Source organism: Bidens hawaiensis, unplaced genomic scaffold (genome assembly GCF_021521415.1).
Source record: "Bidens hawaiensis isolate Kalapana, Puna unplaced genomic scaffold, B.hawaiensis_p1.1 tig00011661_1, whole genome shotgun sequence".
NCBI lineage: Eukaryota > Viridiplantae > Streptophyta > Magnoliopsida > Asterales > Asteraceae > Bidens > Bidens hawaiensis.
Window position 1 is genome coordinate 113,685 of NW_027491918.1, and position 21,384 is coordinate 135,068.

General features: G+C 37.3%; 1 protein-coding gene across 2 annotated transcripts; it reads right to left on the reverse strand.

Annotated features, from left to right (window-relative positions):
- Nucleotides 1-14,753: 14,753 nt before the first annotated feature.
- Nucleotides 14,754-20,393, reverse strand: LOC143538622 (vacuolar iron transporter homolog 4-like). Of its 2 annotated transcripts, XM_077032138.1 has the most exons (2): nt 19,913-20,393; nt 14,754-15,459 (listed from the first exon to the last, which is right to left on the reverse strand). In XM_077032138.1, exons 1-2 carry the CDS (start codon nt 20,116-20,118, stop codon nt 14,901-14,903), a joined length of 765 nt encoding a protein of 254 aa, XP_076888253.1. In that variant the 5' UTR covers nt 20,119-20,393; the 3' UTR covers nt 14,754-14,900. The 2 variants fall into 2 exon arrangements, with proteins under 2 accessions (XP_076888253.1, XP_076888252.1); XM_077032137.1 differs by lacking the exon at nt 19,913-20,393 and having other exon boundaries at nt 14,754-15,646.
- Between the last annotated feature and the right edge of the window lie 991 nt (nt 20,394-21,384).

A 21,384-nucleotide genomic window follows, 5' to 3' on the forward strand; every position in this document is an offset into this window, starting at 1 on the left:
ATATTAATTTTCAAATAGCTTGTTTTTAAATATCTGAGAATGTTTGTCGTGCCTAGTTAGACTGTGGAACAAAACTTAAGGTTTTAGTTTCGTGGACAAATATTTTTTTGGTTGATGAACATTTGTTGGTTTATGTCGACATTGTATTTAATTTTGACACTATGGGTTCGAAATAGCACTTATGAAAATGGTTTAAATTGTTCACTTAATATTCGTTCTATATAAAATTTATCACCACAAGATTGAGGATAGACTCCAATTCATATGTTTAGTAACATTGTCAACATCGCTTCATTAACAAAAGACGTTTATAAAAACTCTAGACTAATGGATTAGTGAAATTTACCGGTTAAGAGATCTTGATGTATGCGAATCATGCCTAAGTATTTGGTCCTTTTAGTACGACATCTAGACCAGGTGACAACTATTTTCATGTAATTTTCAAGCAACTATAGCCGTTATGCATATCTTACCTGTTGAAGCATAACACGAAGCTTTTGAAGTGTTCAACGCCTTCCAGAGTACAAAGTACAAAAACAACTCAGCAAAACAATAAAAGTAATTTGATCCGATATATGCAGTTCTAACAATTATTTATTTGTCGGATATCAATTTTTTTGTCAAAAACACACACGCACGCACGCATACACATACATATATAACTAACAACTGATCGTTATTAGCAAGAAAAACTGCCATTTCGGTTAAAAAATTATAGATCAAAAGAAGATCCAGTTAGGAATTTATAAATATAATAGTGATATCGATTAACCAAATATTGCAGGAATTAGGGGTGAGCAAAATCAATTGTTCGGAACCGCCAAAACCGAGGAACCGGAACCGAACCGGTGCATGCCTCAGAACCGCTAACGTGTGTTATCTTACGATTCTCAATTCTCAGTATTTGCATTAAACGGTTCCCGGTTCGGTTATGGGTAAAACCGCGGTTCTAGACTTGGAACTGAAGAACCCGAATATTAAAAACTTTTTATATAAATTTACCAATTCCCATTTTTTACCGGGTAAGTTAATAACTGATATTCATTCAATCATTTTTTACAGGGTAAGTTATAAACTTGTTTTGAAAATTGCAAAGTTGCACAACCCATTTGATAAATAAATGATGAAGGCCCAAGTATTGAAGAACAGGCCATGTTATATTTGGAGGCCCATGATCGTGTCTCCAAAGGTGGCCCACGAAAACGGGCATAACTTGGCCCACGAAGCTCCGTTTCAAGCACATTACCAGTCAAATCAAAGCTTGAGACGAGGAGCACATTGTGGCCTTGTCCCAAGCCCAGAAACGACTCCTAAATAAAGTTATGGGCCATTTTATATTTTTTTGTCAGTTTTTATGTTTTTGTTTTTGGGTTTGTGTTTGGCCCATGGCCCATTTTAGGCCAATTTCGTATTTGAAACTCTATTTATATTATGTTGATGTAATCTGAAGAAATAGACTTGAATTTTGTAATAATTATTTTTTCTCTTCAATTTCCCTGACCTTTGGGTGGGATTTTTAGGGTTTGGAAGTTCATCACGGTATTCGATTGAATCAACGTGATTCGATCTTCTTTTTGGTTTTACCGCTGCATCAGTTGGTATCAAAGCCGAATTTCTGGTTCAAAAATGCCTCCAAGGAGAAGACCAGTCGATGAGGTTTACGAACGAGAGTTAGAACAACGATTTATGGCGCGGGTGGAGCAACGACTGGATCAAGTGGTCAATCAACTCACTGATCGAATGGCTGACTTGATGAATCATCGAAGGCCGGCCCCAGAAAATAGGGATTTCGATAATCCGTTTTTTGGTAATGATGGTTCGTCTTCCGAAGAAGGTTACGAGAGGGGACCAAGACCAGAACGTGGAGATGGAAACCGGCGTTGGGATGCTGGGATCCGTACTGATATCCCGGAATTTGATGGGACTAGTTTGGATCCGGAGGGGTTCATCGATTGGTTGGTTATTGTAGAAGAGGTGTTTGAGTTCCGAGAGGTCCCTGAAAATAAGCGGGTCTCTTTGATCACTACCAGGCTACGTGGGAGGGCGTCAGCATGGTGACAACAGTTGAAGATGACACGAAATAGACTCGGGAAGTCACGAATCGTGACATGGTCCAAGATGAGGAAGTGTTTGCGGGACACCTTTTTACCACACAACTTTCAACGGTTGATGTATCAACATTTGCAGAATCTGAAACAGGGATCCAGGTCGGTTGATGAATATACGACCGAGTTTTATCATTTGATTTCTCGTAATGATATTCAAGAAACCGATGAACAACTCGTTGCTCGGTATATTGGAGGTTTAAGGGTTCAAATCATGGACTCTGTAAATCTTTTTGATCTGTTAACGGTCGCCGAGGCATACCAAAGGGCCTTGGCTTTTGAAAACCAAAACCGTTGGGTGGGCGGTTCGTATTCACCAGCCCCTGCTGGAGGAAATTCGGGGTCGGGTAGTGGAGGACCTCGTGCCGTGCCTAGTCAACAGAGGTCGGGGGCCAACAACACTGGGTCGACTTCTAAGGGGGCTAGTAGTAGCGGGGTGAAGTGTTTCAAATGTGGTGAGACGGGTCATCGGCAAGTTGACTGTAAACAGGCGGGTAAGAGGCACTTGCTTGTTGAATCCGAAGATGAACAGTATGAAGAATATAAAAAGGCCCCAGAGTATGATGAAGAACCTGAGTACGAGGAGGAGTTTGTGACCGGTGATGTGGGGGTGAATTTGGTGGTTAAGCGTTCTTGCTATACACCAAAGGCTGATGGAGACGGATGGCTTAAACATAATATCTTACACTCCACATGTACCATTTTGGGGAAGGTTTGCACGTTTGTTATTGATTCTGGAAGTTGTGACAATCTGACTTCTGAAGAGGCAGTCCAAAAGTTGGCCTTGAAGACGGAGAGTCACCACAAGCCTTATAAGCTTCAATGGCTTAAAAAAGGGGGAGAGGTAACGGTCTCAAAAAATCCCCTTGTTTCTTTTTCTATCGAGACCACATATAAAGATGATGTTGTGTGTGATGTGGTTCCTATGGATGCGTGTCACTTGTTGTTGGGTAGACCTTTGGAGTATGATCGAAGTATAGAACATGACGGACGGTCAAATTCTTATAGCTTCATGTTTGGTGGGGTAAAGATAACGCTTGTTCCTAGCAAGCCCAAGTAGCTAGCCACAAAGCAGTCGGGTAACCTGTTGACCATTAGTCAGTTTGAAGATGAGTTGGTGCGGGCAGACAATGTGTTTGTTTTGATAGGGAAACCGGTGCCCAAGGAAGTTGAGATTCCTGAAGCTATGATTCCTTTACTTGAGGAATTTTCTGATGTTTTCCCTGATGACTTGCCGGATGGGCTGCCACCTTTGCGTAACATCCAACATCAAATTGATTTGGAGCCTGGTTCACAATTGACCAATAGGCCCCATTACAGGATGAGCCCGAGAGAGCATGAGGAGTTGCGTAGACAGGTTGAGGAGTGGATCTCTAAGGGTCATGGTCGTGAAAGTATGAGCCCTTGTGCGGTTCCTGCTTTGTTAACTCCAAAGAAGGATGGCACCTGGCGGATGTGTGTCGATAGTCGAGCCATCAATAAGATTACTGTGAGGTACAGGTTTCCTATTCCTCGCCTTGATGATTTGCTTGACCAGGTTAGTGGTGCCACTATTTTCACAAAGTTAGATTTGAAGAGTGGTTATTACCAGATTCGTCTTAGACCTGGGGATGAGTGGAAAATAGCCTTTAAGACTCGTGAAGGGTTGTATGAGTGGTTGGTGATGCCTTTTGGTTTATCAAACGCGCCTAGTACTTTTATGCGTGTGATGAATCAGTTGTTCAAGCCTTTTATTGGGAAGTTTGTGGTGGTATATTTTGATGACATTCTTATTTATAGTGCTTCTTTCAGTGAGCATGTCGTGCATGTCAAGAAGATTTTGGCCTTGCTTCGCAGAGATAGTTTCTATGCAGCAATAAAGAAATGTGTGTTCATGACCTCAAAAGTTTTGTTCTTAGGGTATGTTATTTCAGGTGATGGGATACAGGTGGATGAATCTAAAGTTGCAGATGTTCAAAACTGGCCAACTCTTACCACCATTACTGAAGTCCGCAGTTTTCATGGGCTTGCTTCTTTTTATAGGCGGTTCATTCCACACTTCAGTTCCATTATGGCCCCTATGATAGATTGCATGAAGGGAAAGACATTTGTATGGACGGAGGGAGCAGAGTTAGCTTTTCAGGTTATCAAGTAAAAACTCACTACCGCACCAATTCTGGTATTGCCTAACTCTTCACAAGTTTTTGAACTTCATACTGATGCCTCGAAGGTTGGGATTGGCGGGGTCCTCAGTCAAGGGGGTCGACCAATTGCTTATTTTAGTGAGAAGTTAACAGGGGAAAAGTTGAGATATAGTACTTATGACCTGGAGTTTTATGCAGTGGTCCAAGCTGTAAAGCATTGGCGTCACTATTTGTTTCATAAAGAGTTTGTTTTATTCACTGATCATGATTCTATAAGGCATATTCGCACGCAAGACAAGATATCTCATAAGCACGAGCGTTGGTTAGCTTTTCTAGAAAAGTTTACTTTTGTGGTTAAACACAAAACTGGTGTTTCAAACCGTGTTGCTGATGCCTTAAGCAGGAGGGGAAATCTGCTTGTTGCTGTGAGAATCAATGTGTTGGGGTTGGATGTTATTTGTGAGCAGTTAACCACTGACCCGTATTTTTCAGTTGTGTTGCAGGATGTGCAAGCGGGTCAGAAGTCAGATTTTCTTCTGCATGATGGGTTTTTGTTCAAAGGGAATCAGCTATGTATTCCTGACTCCAGTCTTCGGTTGAAAATTATTCAGGAGTTACATGGGGAGGGTCATGTTGGTCGTGACCGCACTTTACATTTGGTGCAGTCTTCCTACTTTTGGCCTACTATGAGGAAAGAGATAGATCGTTATGTCAAAAGGTGTCGAATTTGCCAAGTCTCAAAGGGCACTGCTACTAATGCGGGTCTCTATATGCCTTTACCAGTCCCTTCAAAGCCTTGGACTGACATTAGTATGGATTTTGTGTTGGGCTTACCTCGGACTCAGAGGGGTAACGATTCGATCTTTGTTGTTGTTGATCGGTTCTCCAAGATGGTGCACTTTATTCCTTGCAAGAAGACGACAGATGCAGTTAATGTGGCTCAATTATTCTTTCGGGATGTTTATCGTTTGCATGGTTTGCCATCTTCTATTGTTTCTGACCGGGACACTCATTTCTTGAGTCATTTTTGGCGCAGACTATGGAAAATGGTGAACACTCAGCTTAACTTCAGTAGTGCCTATCACCCTCAAATGGATGGGCAAACGGAGGTTGTTAATCAGTCACTTGGTAATCTTTTACGCTGTCTTGTGGTTGATCATGTGAAGTCTTAGGATCAAAAGCTATGTCAAGCTGAGTTTGCTCATAATCATGCTGTCAATAGAAGTACCGGGTTTAGTCCTTTTTAGGTGGTTTATTCTGCTCAGCCACGGGGTCCCCTTGACCTGATGTCACTTCCAGTTCCTGGTTCTGTACCTAAGAAGGTGAAAGATTTTGTTGAAGGGCTACATGAGATTCATAAAGATGTGCATGACAACCTGGTTCGAGCCAATTCAAAGTACAAGCAGGCTGCTGATCAAAAGCGAAGACAAGTTGATTTTGAAGTAGGAGACTTTGTGTGGGCTGTTTTAACTAAAGATCGTTTTTCAGTTGGGGAGTATAACAAATTGTCAGCCAAGAAAATCGGGCCAGTGGAGATTGTGCAGAAAATAAATCCGAATGCTTACCGTCTGAAGTTACCAAGTCATATTCGTTGTTCGGATGTTTTTAATGTCAAACACTTGCTGCCATTTTATGGGGATTCGTCTGATGATGAGGTCATTGTAGATTCGAGGTCGAATTCTGTCTATCCAGGAGGGAATAATGAAGGCCCAAGTATTGAAGAACATGCCATGTTATATTTGGAGGCTCATGATCGTGTCTCCAAAGTTGGCCCACGAAAAAGGGCATAACTTGGCCCACGAAGCTCCGTTTCAGACCCATTACCAGTCAAATCGAAGCTTGAGACGAGGAGCACATTTTGGCAAACCGCCTTTGGCCCCTATCCGAAGCCCAGAAACGACTCAAAAATAAAGTTATGGGCCATTTTATATTTTTTGTCAGTTTTTATGTTTTTGTTTTTGGGTTTGTGTTTGGCCCATGGCCCATTTTAGACCCATTTTGTATTTGAAACTCTATTTATATTATGTTGATGTAATCTGAAGAGATAGACTTGAATTTTATAATAATTATTTTTTCTCTTCAATTTCCCTGACCTTTGGGTGTGATTTTTAGGGTTTGGAAGTTCATCACGGTATTCGATTGAATCAACGTGATTCGAACTTCTGTTCGGTTTTACCGCTGCATCAATAAAAGACCGAACCGGTTCTAGCACTGAACCGATTAGCGAGAATCAACTTTACCAGTTCTGAAACCGAACCAGTATAGTAGGTTCCGGTTCCGGTTCGGTTATTACGGTTCTGAACCGTTGCATAACCCTAGCAGAAATAAACCCCACGTCGATTAGTCGACCATGAGGGAAAGCATCTCCAGGTGGTACGCCAGGTTGGTCACTTGTACCGGGAGAGAAATGAATATGTGAAGATTTATAAAACTATTAGTTTGTCAAACTCAGCATAACATGAGTTACTGATTATTATTAAGTTTGGTTTTACTAACATATCATTAACTTTCGAAACTGCTAGTTTATCAATTACATGACGGTCATTGTAGGCTCATCCAGGTGGTCGGTGGTCAGGGTTTTGTCATAAGGCTTTCCTCCTGAAGGTTCGAATTCAGAAAATGTATGCCATTAAAAGGGGGAGTAACACCACTGTTGTAAGATCGAACTTGAGTAATGAGAGGTTGGCAAATGTTATAACCTTTTAAGAGAGACATAACTACACCAAGCTAATGACGTTAAAAAAAATCAATTACATGTGGGTACATATAATATTGTTTTTGCTTAGTTCTCTCATAACCATCAAGCGTGTCATAAGAGTGGAAGGGGCACTCATGGGTACGTACTACCCTTGAACTGTCCAATCTTACATTGCAACCTCATTTTAACCCTTAAGTACCCACAAACTACAAAACTACTGGCGACACCTACCTACATATAATAAATTAATTATTAAGTAATTTCAATTCTCCAACCTTTGCCATTGAATCAAGTTTGTAGCAAGCATTTTCCATGAAATGAACCCATGCACCCTACCACATGAAGTGACTGCTAAGTTGCCATATGATTTGAAAACCATACACTCTACCCATATGGATGCCCCACCCTCTCTAATCATCTCAAAACTCCACACTACATGTGCACGCATTACTTGCATATACATATTACAACATGCATTAGAACAGTGTGTACTAAGTAAACCCTATAAGAACACCCCACCCCCACCCTCCTAAATGGCAATCAACTAGGCATCTATCATTGAATGAGACATGTCCCCCCACTTATGGCTAGTCACAGCTTCTTAATAAAGTTTCTTCTTGAGTTCTTTCTCCTTTACGATCGATGACTCATATAGTAATATTTCTATATAAATACGTACGTATGAATATGAAAAATAATCTGAAGAAAGATTACACGTCATGGTGATTGAATAATTAAGCAAGTGTGTTGAAGTCAGTCTAGAGTTGGTACAAATCGTTATGTAAAACCTAATTAAAATGATAGGTGCATCATGATTGCAATCTTGGTCCCAAATATACTCACTACTTGGACAGAACTTAATTCCTACGAATTGTTCTTGGGATTACATTGAGGTGAGGCTTAAACCTTCTACATAATCCAAGACATACCTTTTTTATATAAGTTCAAGAAACAATTGATTATAAATCGACTTATATGATCCTAGCGTCGAGCTATTTTTCATCATGACCTCGCCTAGGGTATCGTCATCCTTTGTCCTTATAGTTTCCGCTATAATATATATTAAATAACATTTAGTAAATTAAAGAAAGGTTTCAAAAGTTTCAAGAAACATAAAGTATATAGTATATTGCTGATTCTAATGTTATCATCGTCACTTTAGCATAATTGTACATATTTATCTAATACGCAGATAAAATTATAATACATCGATCAAGTTACAAGGTGTTGAGTACACGTTTTTTGAGACTTTTTGAGGATGTGTTCATAAAATAAAATGAAATAAACGAACATATTATTAACAAGTAATCCAAATTACAATACCGTGAAGAAATAAAATGAAATGTAAACAAAATACAAGATGCACAACAAACATAGTCGAAAGAAAAAAAAGTGGGTATGATGGTTGAGGATTTATGTTTAATAGAAGTCTCTTAAAGTAAATTTTGAGTCACAGATAAACCCATATGTTTCCCAGGATACAACAACCGGATTAGACGTACTATCGAAATCATCCAACCACCTAGAACAAGAGCGTGCAAGACACTAATGCTGGAAACTCTTCAAATTGATTGTGTGATTGTTTTCATGAACGTGTTCGAGTGTTTTAAACAAGGAACATATGTGTTCTATATAAAATGGGGCCGGGTTGTGAACTCCAGAGTCTGATTTTATTGGAATAATTCCCAAATTAATTCTGTATAAATAGTGTCTTAATAAATATAAAACTTGAAGGAATACATAGATTGTTCGTCTTCCGCGTATTAGTTAGTTGCAAACGATCCTACGCACAACTAGTTAAACTACTAATGGCGGCTCTCATGCAATTGCGATGATGCGAGTGTTCAAGTATACCATCAGAAAGCCCATCGGCCTTGTCGATCCCGTGCTTGTGTGCATTGGGTGCATCACATCAATTTGACTGCCACTGGGCGTCCCTTGCTCTATAGGAACACAGTCCTATAGAAACTCCCACTTTTAAACCCGGTCAAGGTTTGTCTTTCTACCGGTGTGGTGACAAGATTAAGTTTCAATCACATAACAATATGTCATTCATCTTAGTCAGTGTTGCAAAAATCCCGACTAGGCGTCGATTAATCCCCGATTAATCGTTAGTCCTCACATCACTGATTAATTTTAGGCTAATCGGCCAACGGTCAAAACCGGCTAAAAATGGCTGTTTCCGGTGAGACCCTGGCCAATATAAGTGGTTTCCGGCGAGATTTCATAATAAAACTAGCGGTTTTCAATGAGATTCCAACCAATTTCCGGCTAAAATGTGTTTATGTATGTATAAAATAAAAATTACATATAAAATTGTGTGCTTGTATATATAAAATTGAAAATTATACACTAAAGTCCGATCCAATTAATCCCGATTAATCGCTAATACCCACCCTACCGCTCGACTAGTGTCCTTTACAACACCGATCTTAGCATTGTTTTTGACATGATTTGATTCATTATGATCCTCTCACATAGTAGAACACATGCACATACTAAAATATACTAACAAATAAATACTTATTTTTGCCCAAAATAATTGAAAAATACATTTTCATTAAATTTTTCAACCTCATTGTCATTTCATGCATCAACGAACTCGTGATTCGAGGGGGCGACGCCACCTTGGCAAGGTTCGGAAGCACCGCCTAGGCGGGTCCAACTATAGCGCCCACGATGTAAGGATTTTATGTTAATTTCATAAATTACCGTTGAAAGTTTATTTAAATTATCAAGGTTGATGGAAACTTGCTTGAAACTAATCAGAAGTTGTAACTCAAATAAATTAACTATCAGTGTTAAATTGCTAGTAATTAGCAACTACGTTACAACTTATCAATATGAACATGGTCATTGGTTGCCAATTTGGTCATTAGTGGTACATTAGCAGCGAGTATGCATCAACAACTTAGGAGTTCATCAGTTGCTAGATACTGCTGATAGAGTTCCTGTTAAAAATTCTGCAACCGATGAAACCGAATACTATGATATTTATAACCACCAGTCTACCACCCGAACCTTGTGATGGCTCTCTACCTAAAAAAAGTGAAGTCTTTGGTGTTTTAAACACAAGTACATTTTGTAGATTTGAATTAAGAACATTGTTTTCACATATAAATAAATTCTCGTTCCTGTAAAAATTTTTGTCTTATCAGGGCTGTCTCCGAGAATTTAAATACCTCGGCCGAGCCAATATAAAAAGGCTCGTAGGCCTTAACGAAATTTTTTTATTTGCTAATGTACATGGATAAAACTTTTATCGACTGATTTATTATAAGCAAAACCATTCTGAGAATATCATTATCTCATTAACCATTGCAATAAACCTTATTTGTAACACAAAATTTCATATATATGTGTCCCCGAGCCTTATGTGTCCCGGTCGATAGTGCGGCTCGCACACCATCCGAGCCTCCCCTATGTCTTATATGTTTATATGTTTATTGTTTTCGTACCTCGTACTTTAGTATGGATTATGGAACATATATAATTGAAAAGTTTCTAAACTTCAATTGGGTGGTGCCAAAACTACATATAACTCGATCTAGCCACTTTGTAACCATTTTTATTATCGTGTTAAGCAAGCATGCAACTTTTGAACGAAGCTACTAAATTTAACATCCACGTCAACTCATCAAAAAATAAAAAATAAAAAATAAAAAAAGGTAAAAGGAAAATCCCTATTGAAGTCAACACCACTTGTCTGTCTTGTAAAGTGCATGCCATGTTGTTCCTTCAGTTCGAATGATTCGCCCTGACATATGACACTTGTTCGATCTGGTGGCCCTTGTCAAATTTATTGTCGTTTTTTTTTTTCAAAACGTACAATATAATTGATGCTTATTTTGTAGGATTTCTACTTCAGTATGATGCATTGCTGAGGTAATGACGTCCTTTTCTTTTTAAATGATGAGTTATGGCATTTTCTAGGGGCATTATGAGTTTTTACTAAAAAAATACCATCAATATGTCAGGATAGCCCTATACGGGATATATTAAGCGGTTCGTAGAGAACCCCATCAATTTTGTCTTATTATGTTTTTTATTTTACATTTTTATGTTTTTTTCATTTTTCTTTTTATGTTTTATGTTTTAATTTTGTTTTTTTTTTCTTTTTTCACATTTGATTTTATATAATAATTTTGTTTAAAAAGATGTGATTTATAACAAAAAAATTTTACCAAAACAATAAACACGTATATACACCAAACCAAAACATTATTGTATACAAAACATCGAGTTTGTACAAAATAAAACAAAATATATACAAACTATAAAAACAACGTGTCGTCGATGTCGGTGGCTGTAAAAGTCGCATTGTGAACATCAATGTGGTTGTCGGCCCTGCGTCTGACGCCCGATCCCTAACCGTCGTCGCCACGTCCGCATCTAACGCCCAACGTGCTCGCCTTATGGTCAAAGTAGGTGGAGGTGGTACCGTGTTGTTACGTACTCGACCGCTCGATCTCATACATCACAAGCCACTAAAAATGACCAACTGATGACTGTGTTGTAACGTGGTATCATCTGTCGGAGGCGCAGATACCTATGGGAATGGTCGGCATCGGCGTGAAACTGTATATATAACAGTATAATTAAATTAAATTAAGTAATAATAATAAATATTACATAATAATAAATAATAATATTCACATCAATAAATGACCTCTTTTAACAAAAAAAAGGGTTAAAAGGGCCCTTATATGCTCTGTATAACACTATACGCGGCATATAGGTCCATTTTTAACCCATACATGGCCCCTTTTAACAAAAGAGGAGGGCTAAAGAGGGACCTATATGTCGCGTGTAGCGCTATACGCGGCATATATGTCCTCTTTTAACCCCACCTTTTATGAAAAAAGGTTATGTATGGATGTGAATATTATTATTATTTATTATTATTCATTATTATTGTTATTATTTATTATTATTCTTCTTTATTATTATATATTATTATTATTATTATTATACAAACTAACACCCACTCGTTCTACAACTTTTTACAGTAATATGTCAATCTATATACAGAAATATGTATAACGATATTCCAACTTTTTATACAGAAATATGTCAATCCCGACGACCTAGGCTGATCGTTAGGCACGTATCCCGGCTCCTCCTCGTTGTCAGGAAACATATTATCGAACCACCATATTTTATTTTTTTTTGTTTTGATTCTCGAAAGAAAGGTGATGATGAATTATGTCTGCATGTATTTGTGTATGGTAACATATATATATATATATATATATATATATATATATAAAGAGAAGAAAGGGGGAGCGGATGGCTCAATTATTCAAACTGAACCTACATGCCTCGTATTGTGCTATACGCGGCATATAGAGTACGATATGACAACCTAGGACTGTCAAAGTAGTCCTAGGTTGTCAGTAGTACCCTATATGCCGCGTATTGTACAATACGCAGCGCATATCCCTTAATATGGGTCGTATTGTACAATACGCTGCATATAAGGTACATCATATAGGATAAACACCCCTTAATATGGGGCGTATTATTAAAGGGTGTATGGGGTGATCTAGCACAACCCATATAGCTTCACATATATTAAAGATACTTTTGTAATTTTGTAAAATAAAAAAATACGTAGAAATTATATGTACTTTGATCTTGATCCACAACCAATATTGCTGGTATGTTCATATATGTAACAGTAGATCGTGATGTGCGTCAGAGTCAAGACACGAAAAATTGCAACCAAATCCAAAAAATTGAAGTGCCAGAATTTTTTTTCACTAAAGTCGAAAAATTTACAGTGATAGACGAAAAAAGTGCCGCTAAAGGCTTCAATGGTAACGTTTCTAGTGACACCTTTATTGTTTGTTGTGCGCTCATTCTAACAAGGTTTTTAATATTTATCGACATTTTTTCGGTTTTTATGGTACTTTTTGTATGTCACTAAATGACTTTCTTTTTGTTTCTAGTGGTTAAAGAGAAAGTCATACTTTATCATCTATACTAATTTTACCTTTAAAAAAGGTTCAAACCTTTTTACACATGTAAAAATAAAATACTCAAATGTTCATTAGATTTTAAAAGGAAAGACCTTTTTTTTATTTTTGTAAATTGAAGGATTAGTAAAAGTATTTTAACTTAATGAAGTCCAAAGATACAAACATTTAAACTCGAACCTATATTTACTCAATGGATACAATCTGCTCATGGTAAAACTTCATAATATGGGTTCGATATATAATTAGATTCAATGAGATATCATATGTAATTTTGAGGTTTATCTCATTAAATTGTCTAGTATCACAAAGTCTCTCTTGACATTCATTAATTCATTAAAAGTGTCTAATAATTATGAGTTTAGTTCATTCTCTTTAGCAGAAAGACGGATATTTGTGGCACACAAGAAGGGCTCTGGGCTCATGCAGCTACACCAAGATTCGGAAAAGAGATTGAGCGTGATTTTGAACATGTACTTTCAATGACCCCACATATGGGATTTTATGCAAACCATAAACTAGATTAACCTTGCATTTGAAACCATACTGACATGGGTCGATAATTTCTACAATTCCTTGAGCATTAGCTTGTTGTGGCTAGTGGGAACTAAGTAGGACCCAAATGGGATTTGAAGTTATTAAATTAGTTGAAGATGGTCAACACTAGTAATTTACAAATCATGGTTATACTTAACAAGACTAGTTAATTATACTCAAACAAAGAATTATCATGTCCCAAAACTTTAAAAAAAGTTGCCACTAGTAGAAAACTGTTAAAAACATTATTTTGATGAAACTTATTTCATTGCTACTATTTTTGCACAATTTGTTACAGCTGAAATTTACATTTATATCTTGTATCGGTTAAAATAGTAATCTCACATTTGCATCCCACGTAAACTAACCACTCAATTTTCTATCACTGGATCATACTTGTTTGCACTCATTTTTTTTTCTCATAAGTACACGTTTCTTGTTTGTATTTATCACCTATTCAGTTGAACAACGTACCTAATGCATGTTAAAAGAACACTTAATACTTTATAAAAGTTGCTCACCTTTTTTATTAAAATAATAAAACCGATAATCAAACAATCATGTATTTTTAGATGTCACGTTTTATTTCATATATGTAAATTCAAGCTCCTTTTTGTCATCATTAAGGTTATGATTTCTATTTTAATTTTGATGAATATGTAACTAGGCCAATTAGAATTATGTTATATAGGGACGAAAAGTCTTAAGATCAGGCTAACTCCCCGAATAATAATTAGGATCGGGTTTCGGGTTAACCCAAATAACCTGATGTGTAGCACTCGCATACATCACCTCAATCTTTAGCTCTTTCGAAGGTTGTAAGTCCAATGTTGTAAAAGTATGTTTACATGGCCGAGTAGTCCTCAAGTATTCACTACAAGGTATGACGCTGAGGGAGTTTTTTTAACTCCGTCTGGTTACTAAGAATCGATCAAAGTAGGGTCAACCTCTGCCAGAATCACATATAGTCGATCAATTTTGGCAGATTTTGACTTAAACAATAAAACATAATTCATATTTCTGTAATATTAAAAAAGGAATATCACTTCTTATAGCTAATGATTAGCAAAATTTAGAATAATTTAGCATTTAAAATGTATTTATCTTATTTATATTGATATACACATATTTTTCTATAAATATTAGTAAACTTATGATATTTGACATATATATAATATCCAAAAGTTAATTTTCTATATATAATTATCATTTCCGAGTACTCCCCGAATACTCCGAGTACACCTAACTTCTCAGTCGGCCTTCTAGGACCCGCTTAGCGACTTTTGCAATATTTGTTGTAACAAAAATGATAGAGAGAATAATTAGGAAACAATTTAAATTTTAAAACATATTATTCTTTTTCAATTTATATATGCTCATTTTTAATATGCATAACTTTTTAGTCCAATTTAACCAATAACATGAGAAGAAATTAAACAACAATGACATCTAGACGTACTCACAAACTGCTAGAACCGATCAACTTGGTTAGCCCAAAGGTAATAGCCATAGCCATCCAACCACCCACGAGAACTCGAACACAAGACCTAACCACAGGGGTCCTCCCTAGAAAAGCGCCAATCCAACCGAAAACCACTAGTGCAACAGTGATTGCAGCCGTCACCACAGCCAGCCTCAGCTTATGGTTCACTATGAAAAGAGCAGCAAGTAAAGGCACTATTGCACCTAATATAAATGCAAGTGCTGAAGCTAGATCCGCGAGCACAGGGTTTGGCAGCTGTTCAGTGTTCTCGCGTTCTTTAGTATTTGCTCGTGTTCGTCTCATGTGAGACATCTCTATGTCAAGTTGAGAAGATACCGACACGAATTCTCTAATTGCCATACTACATGCTCCTGCAACAAGACCGGCAAAACCAAAGAGAACCATGGCTTTCACCTCATGTTTAACAGCTCCAACGCCCATCATTAGAGATGCAACCGAAACTAAACCATCGTTGGCTCCTAAGACAGCGGCACGAAGCCATTGTCCCCTTTGTGAGTAGTCAAAATCTTCATCTATTGATTTGTTTTCAGGAATTGGTATTTTGAAGTCATTTTGTTCAGCCATGAAGTGAGATAGTCAGATGGCAATAGAGAATATTAAATGTGACTTATGAGAATTGATATAAGGTGCTTGTGAAAAATATATACAAGACCCCCTTAAAGGTGTGTATATATATTTATAAAGATACTTTAACGGTCCTGTTAGTCACTTTAAAAGAGTAAAAGTGCAATAGTAAATTATTGTAAATGTGATCAAGCACACCTTATTATTTCTCTTCTTCCTATTTATTCATGTGAGGGGACATATGGTTTAATCATATTTCATTTTATATTTTAAATTCAATCAATCAATCAATTAATCAATCATACCCAGTGGAATCCCGCCAATAAGACTAAGTGTAGTGGGGCGCGAGTTTGGGCGAGAAGGGGCGAGAACACCGCCCCCGAGCGATATTCAGGCGAAATGGGGCGCGGGCGATGAGTTCTTCTCGCCCAACATGTCTGTGTGTTTTGTTTGTTTATATTATTATTATATATATGTGTGTGTAAGATATATATATATATATATGTGTGTGTGTGTGTGTGTGTATTATATTACTATTTGTAGCCCCTACACCATTACACCCCAAAAACAAAAACCTACCATTTGCTGACTGGGCGTCACATGGCGCAAAACGCCCCAATTTGTAGCCCCTCCACTACACATAGCCTAACAAAGCTATAAGTAGGGTATGGGATATTCGTTTGACAAGACCGTGGGATATTTTAAGTCTTTCGTTAAATCGTGTGATCATTTGAAATTTGTTGTATATTTAGATTTTTTTACGTGGTTACTTGCGACCATATATGAGCCGGCCTTTAGTTTGTAAAATTCGGTAAAATTAGAATTTTAGTTCATTTCTTAATGTGTTTGGTTCGCTTGTTGGAATAAGAATATGAATTCCATTATTAATGTATTTGGTTGTGAAACATGCTTTGATATTGGAACTAAGTCACTCGAATTCCCTAATGTATGGGAACTAGTTCTTCTACCCAGCGCGTTGCGGTGGGGCAGCTGACAAAACTTCAGCGTTGAAACCTGGGCGTTGGAAAAACCCAAGCATTACGATGATGAGTCAACGGAAATTCGATCTGTATCGGTTATGTTCGTTAGGGTATAGGCATTGTTAGTAAAGTTTAAGCGTTAAAGCCCAAAAAATTAATTCGTCAATTTAACATATAAAAAGATTAACATATAAAAAACAAAATATTTACAACGATGTTTTTTTGTCGGCAAACCCGAACAGTGGAAAATACAAGCGTTGTCCGTCTCATTGTGGCACTAATTCGGCGCGAATCCAGTCGGTTTTGATTACGCTTGTTACGATAGTGGAGCTAAAAAGTGAAGAAAAAAAATATAAATATGAAGGTGGACCGATGGACAGGGGTGTCGGGCGGTAAACTTGCGCATTGGTAAAACTCGAGCGTTGTCAGTTACATGCGTTGAAGAGGCGAGTCTACTCGAATTTGGTCGGCTTCCGCCAGCTTCGTTATGGAACCGAAACTAAAATATAGAAAAAGACATTTGGTCGGTTTCTCATACGTTCGTTATGGTTATGGTAACTGAACGAAATAAAACAAAATAAAAACTGCGAACTAATACGGTGCCGCCAAGTGGCCCAATAGGGCACTTGCGGCACCAAAGTTCTATATTATATATATAAGGAATTCAACATTTTTCCGCTGTCACCACTGCCCCAGCCAACCCTGATGCCTCGACCACCTCCTTCACCCGAGCACCACAATTGCGCCACTCGCAACCCCTCCCTGATCACCTCAATCACCACCATCGCCACGGCCACCCCACCACCGCTTCCAATACGCGTGTTGCTTTAAAAGCAGTAGCGGTGCAGCTTGTTACTCGATTTTCTTATGCTTCAATATAATCACTGCTTTTCAATTAAAAATTTATACTATTGTGTGTATAAACTTAATACGCTTTAATTGTCCACACCACCATGATCGATTTTAGTTCTTATTTTGAACAGAGATTTTAGTTCTTTTATAACTGCTTTTTGGTAGATTCCTATTTATTTAAATTTCAAACTCTTATGCAAATTTCAATTATAAATTCAATTATAACAGAGACTCCACATGTTTAGCAATTCTTTTAATGTTTGTAACTACCATCAACACCCGAGTGAGCATTCCTGAGACCCGATGTCAATCGTCCATACTGATTTTGTCGCTCTAGACTCGACTCGCTCAAGAACACCATTAAGGAGAAAACCCACAATTAAGAGAAAACCATATTGATTTAGGTATCGACTTTGAGACCATAAAGATCCTATATCTCAACCATCGGCCCCATGCTATTGAACCAATTGCACCATGTTTCACAATACCATAGCGTACAAGATACAAAGACATCAAAGCACTTGGAAGGTGGAGGCCTTCTAGGATAGCACTTGCATAAATAAATGATGGGATGGCTTGAGGATCTAAAGAATTTACCAAATCAGGAGTGTGCATTTCATGTTGGAAGCTATCGTGGTGTTGTGTGTATGGGTTAGAGAAGAGAGACATGGGAATACACGGAGAGTCAGAATGCATATATAAAGAAGTGCTGCACCGCAGCCCCTTTTGGATAGCAAACTTAATCCTACTAAAAACAAAATTTTGGTTCTTACAAAGTATTATTATGCACAACCCGTTGGATAGCAAACCCAAACGTAATTTAGACGTGTGTAACATAAAAAAAGATCATTTCACATATATTCTTAATTTCCTACTTGTAAACTTATATATGTGGCAATATGTCTTGTTCATATAATCTCAAATCAGTAAAAAGAGTAATTTGATTCTACTTAAATTAGTCAACATGTTAAAATGATTAAAAAGGTTGTAAAAAAACCCACCTCAAAGTGTTAATGTATCTCTATTAATAAGAGTGTGGTGTTGCAAATGTATCGTAGCAAATGTTCTTTTTGCTTTATGAAAACCAAAATAAATTGCATTTGATGTCTTTAATGCTTTTTATTAATGAAAACCAAAAACCACACAGGCAGTTGCGCGTTATGTGACCTGGATCCAACTCGCACACCATCTCAATTCTCAACTAAGCGCGAGGGCGCAAGTGTGCAAAATTCCAAATCAGCATTGCACCCACGCCGTGCGTGCGTGCGACTCAGTGCGAGTTAAGAAGGCTTCACACCCTTCAAGGTTTCACTTAAGTAAGAAGTGTGTCACGCGTATGTTTACTCAAGGTTTGCGCCCACAACGCATGTGTGAGTAAGTAAGGCTTCATCCCTTCAAGGTTGCGCTTAACTATGACTTCTTTAAACTCCTTATAAACCATTCAAGGTTTTGTGACATTGTGATGGAGGCCCAAGCATTAAAGAACGTGTCATGTTATATTTGGAGGCTCATGATCGTGCTTCCAAAGGTGGCCCACGAAAATAGGCATAACTTGGCCCACGAAGCTCTGTTTCAAGCCCATTACCAATCAAATCGAAGCTTGAGACGAGGAGCACATTGTGGCAAACACCTACGGCGGTTTGGCCCATGTCAGAAGCCCCAAAACGCCTCCTAAATAAAGTTATGGGATTTTTTATATTTTTTTGTCAGTTTTTACAATTTTCTTTTTGGGTTTGTGTTTGGCCCATGGCCTTTTTTGGGCCCATTTCGTATTAGAAAGTCTTTTTATATGTTGCTAATGTAATCTGGAAAGACAGACTTGAATTTCAGTAATAAATTATTTTCTTTTCATTTTCGTTGACATTTAAGTGAGATTTTGGGAGTTTTGGGAAGTTCATCACGGGTATTCTTAGAATCAACGTGATTCGATCTTCGTTATCGTTATACCGCTGCATCACTTTGTCTCTCCACCAATGTGGACTAGCCTCCACTCCTTCCATTTCATTTAGTTGATTGCTTTAAAATTTCAAACACCCAACTTAGAATGTCATTATCTCATTCATCCTAATATCTCTGTTTTGGACACGGTTTAGTTTGTTGTGAAGCTCTCACAACATAGAATACAAAGTGAATAGTTAGCTCTTATATTAACCAAAGTTACATATAGTTAACTATATCCAAAGCTTGCGAAAAATACATTTTTATACAGTGAAAACTTCTTTTTTCACAATTTTTCCAACAATTATAAACCATAGTTTAGTCTCTATATATATCGCGTGATGTACTTGTAATCTTTATCAGTTTAGACCAAACCACGTCAGATACCCGTATTAGTTTATTGCTTATGTATGTATGTGTTCCATTAGTGTGTGTTATAATCCCTAACAAGCATACAATCACATAAAAGAGTATTATTTTATAACTTCTCATATTTACAAATACAGAACTCAATGTAGAAATGTAAACAAGAAAAATTCAAAGTTGAGAATGGGATTCGGCTTCCCATTTCCTTGATTCTTTCTAACAACTCTACCATCTCTCTTGGTCTCGTGTGCCGCATCAACATTTGGTTGGGAGTATGACACTTGGTCATGTTCCAGTTCAGACTTGTCCACAGAAGCCTGAACACACAAATCATTTTGTGCAGCCATCATGGTCAAGCAAAGATCGAAAAATGGAATACGATAAGAACCCGAAGAGTTGTTTTTGAAAGATAGTCTCCCTGTAGGATATATATGGAGAATATGAATGTGTGTAGTGTATAGTTTAATGATCATTGTGTTAGTGGTGAATAAAGCTAAAGATAGTGTGCAAACCACAAGCCTCTAATAATAATATTTAAGCAAGTGACTACATTTGCACTACACACAAAACAGTTATCTGTGATGGACAAACCCTCTCAATTAAATCCGCCCAAATGGTCATTTCCGATGGATTTGCGCCATGAAAAGTTCAGTCCTTCATCGCTAAATGAACAAAGCACGTCGAAATAGAATCTTAGTGATTTAACTTTTATTTAAGTTATTGTTATCACTGTTTCATGTTAATTCCCTGCATATTAGTTAGTTATATATTTTGGCTGTATTTAATATTTCTGCTACAGTTTCTATCTAACTTAATGAAAACATGTAGGTGGATAATAAAGCTAAAGATAGTGTGCAACCCACAAGCCCCTCATAATAATATATATTCAAATAAAGCGCATTCAAAGAATAGATTAAGTAGTCTCAATATATCGAACTTGGACTAATGGTTTATTAAAAAATATTCAAGGCTTGTGGAATCCACACAACTGCCATCATTCACTTGAAGAAAACATAAAAGGCCAATATAAAGAAACAAAAACGAAGAGTGCATGATACAATCTATTATATTAATTAAAGTTTAATATATTATCTAATTAAGTTTATCTACTATTTAATAAGAAACATAATCAGAAAATTGTCTCAGGTTCTGTCTCTCTACTTCTCTTTTGTTCTTGAAGCCTAACCCACTCTCCGGATCTGTTTGGAGAATAACCATCTCGAATCGGTCTCTGTGCACAATCAAAGGGCTTGATACGTCCTATGGCTCGTATCTTTTAATAATGCTACTTCCGTGTAATAAACAACATATCATGATCATATCTTTTAACTTTCTGAGAGCCATTAACAATCCTTAATCGTGACCAACTTTTGAAGGATCGATATGTCCTATGTATGGCTCCCACAGATAGTGCTCAAAGCAAACCATGACCAAAATAGGGGATCTATGCTTAGTATATGAAATTAAAAAGGCGTGTGCACGACATGCGCTAGTGGCAACGGCTATTATTATACAGTCAAGGAAACATGAATTTCACACCATGTCACCATGGCCACGATTTTGTCAATAACCATATAAAACTGTTACTTCTTTCCTGTTTCAGATTTTCCATTTATACTGGTTTGAAGATGCGACACGTTAAATTTTGGCCAAACAAAGAAACGTAAAGGATCCTTCTTAAAACAGACATAACTTTTGATCCGTCCTAGAATTGGCAAAACAAGTGGGCTTGAAAGTGG

What these genes read in the sequence shown, in the direction of transcription:
- LOC143538622 (XM_077032138.1), bottom strand. Translation starts at nt 20,118, where the DNA reads ATGATCATTAAACTATACACTACACACATTCATATTCTCCATATATAT. An exon ending in GACCAAGTGTCATACTCCCA is followed by an intron (nt 15,460 to 19,912) that starts ACCAAATGTTGA and finishes AAACAAATCAAT; the next exon opens with AGATGAAGATTTTGACTACT.